Here is a 2,371-nt window from a genome sequence, read left to right as displayed (position 1 = left end):
TGGCAAATACCATTTGGAACCTACCCCTCCCCGATGGGGGACTGGCGGATTCCTTTAATAAGCTCTCATATCTGGGTACTACACATTTCAGAGGTTTATACAAGAGCCCTGCAGGCACAAATCTGGCAGAAATCATCAATGTGGCCACACACCTCCCCAGATTTGTTGAGGAGGAGGACTCCGAAGATCTTGAAGCCCCCGTCACTATGGCTGAACTGGAAAGTACTATCAAATGGTTCCAAAAGGAAAAGAGCCCTGGACCGGATGGCTGGACTATAGAGTTCTACAGCGCTTTCTTTGATCTTCTGGGAGGAGATATTCTAAAGGTTGTTGAGGAAAGCAGGACCTCGGGTAGTCTCTACAATGCTATTAATTCTACTTTCATAGCCCTCATTCCTAAAACAGACAACCCATCCTCCTTTGATGACTTCCGCCCCATATCCCTCTGCAATGTTCTCTATAAGATCATCTCCAAGATCATTGCCAATAGGATCAAGCCCATACTATCCAGACATATCTCCCCTCAACAATTTGCATTTCTGGAAAACAGGCAGATCCATGAAGCCATTGGCTCGGCACAAGAGGCGATACATTCCATTTGGACTAAACACCTCAAGTGTATTCTGCTGAAGATAGACCTATCCAAGGCATTTGACCGAGTAAGCTGGCTATATATTAAGATGATGCTTATCCATATTGGCTTCCCCCCTACCTTAATCAATTGGATCATGGCATGCATCACCTCTCCCACTTTCAGTATCTTGATCAATGGATCCGCCTCACACTTCTTTCACTCCGAAAGGGGGCTGCGACAGGGCTGTCCCCTCTCGCCACTACTCTTTCTATTGGTCATAGAAGCTCTAAGTAGGCTTATCATCTCTGCAAAAAGGGAGGGGACTATCAGAGGCCTCAAAATCACGGATGAATGTTTCCTCGCACACCTCCTATTTGTAGATGATGTCTTAATTCTATTGGATGGCAGCGTACATGACTCATCTTCCTTCACTCGCATCCTTGATCTCTTCACAAAAGCCACGGGTATGGAAGTGAATAGATCAAAGTCCACTATCACCATGGTTGGTACCTCAGCCAACGAATCTCTAGTGGCCAGACAGGCTTTTCCTTATACCACCCAGCCATTGGACAGAGGCCTTAAATATCTGGGATATTGGCTAAAACCGACATGTCAAAAGATTGCTGATTGGGTATGGCTAGTATCGAAGATAGAAAAAAGGCTATCATGCTGGAGCCACAGATATCTCTCCAGGGCTGGGAGACTAACCCTGATAAAATCTGTACTTGAAGCTACTCCGGTATTCTGGATGGCACTGGCTTGGATACCTCGGAACATTCTGGCAAAACTACAGCAGCTATGCAATAGATATTTATGGGCTGGCAACCAAGACAACGCATCTTTGCCTGGATTGGCTGGAACAAGATTGCCCTACCAAAGAAATGGGGAGGTTGGGGGTTAAAGGAGCTCCCTATCTTCGCAAAAGCTCTTGCAGGGAAAATGGGTTGGGCCCTACTGATGACCCAAAGTTTATGGACCAGCATTACATTCCATAAATACATCTGGCCCCTCAGCATCAGCGATTGGGTTAGGCTCCCAAAGTGGAATAAAACTGGCATATCCTCGATATGGAAGGCCCTCTTACATTCACTGCCTCTCATAAGAGATAACTTGGTTTGGCGTATTAAAGAAGGGAACAGCGCAAGGATAGGACTTGACCCTTGGTCGGGAAGCGGTGGAAGGCATACACTTCCACAAGATCTGATTGTATACCTCTCAGCACAAAACATCAAGGTTATCTCACAGATTGCGGACCATGATCATTCGGACATCTTCCACCAAGCTTGGAAATCCGCGCACCAACTAAACCTCCCTAGAAGATGGCATGCAGCCTGGGAAGAATACAGAGAAGCCTTGATCGAATCACACATTCGAATTACAGAGGGCCCGGATGAGCTAGTATGGAACCAGACAGAACACGGTTTATACACCCCCAAAGATGGTTACATACAGCTTATCGCCCACAAAAAACCTGAGGTCAATGCTAGTTGGTGGCAGAGTATATGGAAACAATCCGCATCTCCCCGATCAAAGCTCTTCAATTGGTGCATACTGCGGAATAAAATTCCCACCGGAGATCAGCTTATGAAAAGAGCTCAGCATGGCCCCACATGGTGCGTTCTATGTAAAGAGGACTCGGAATCTACATACCACATATTCCTGAAATGTCGTTCGACACTGATCCTTTGGAAAAACCTCAAGCCATTCATAAACTACTCGGGCGATTGGGTCGGTACTGATCTCATTAACGCATGGTCTGAATGGGAAAAGAAAAACAAAGGTTCTAAAATTATCAAC

The 2,371-nt window shown here is 46.0% G+C and overlaps 1 protein-coding gene across 1 annotated transcript; it reads left to right on the top strand.

The window, feature by feature from the left end:
* The first annotated feature begins 1,040 nt into the window (after nt 1-1,040).
* Nucleotides 1,041-1,475, top strand: LOC149246689 (uncharacterized). The gene has a single exon (XM_089442240.1). The coding sequence runs from the start codon at nt 1,041-1,043 to the stop codon at nt 1,473-1,475; it is 435 nt and encodes a 144-aa protein (XP_089298366.1).
* The last annotated feature ends 896 nt before the right edge of the window (nt 1,476-2,371 follow it).

This window comes from Pinus tabuliformis, chromosome 7, assembly GCF_031772625.1.
Source record: "Pinus tabuliformis cultivar Carrire ecotype Pingquan chromosome 7, CPIR1, whole genome shotgun sequence".
NCBI lineage: Eukaryota > Viridiplantae > Streptophyta > Pinopsida > Pinales > Pinaceae > Pinus > Pinus tabuliformis.
The sequence above is the reverse complement of the archived record's forward strand: the minus strand, read 5'-3'. Positions and strand labels throughout refer to the sequence as shown.

Excerpts from the sequence above, each read along its gene's own strand:
- LOC149246689 (XM_089442240.1), top strand. The coding sequence starts at position 1,041 with ATGGAAGTGAATAGATCAAAGTCCACTATCACCATGGTTGGTACCTCA.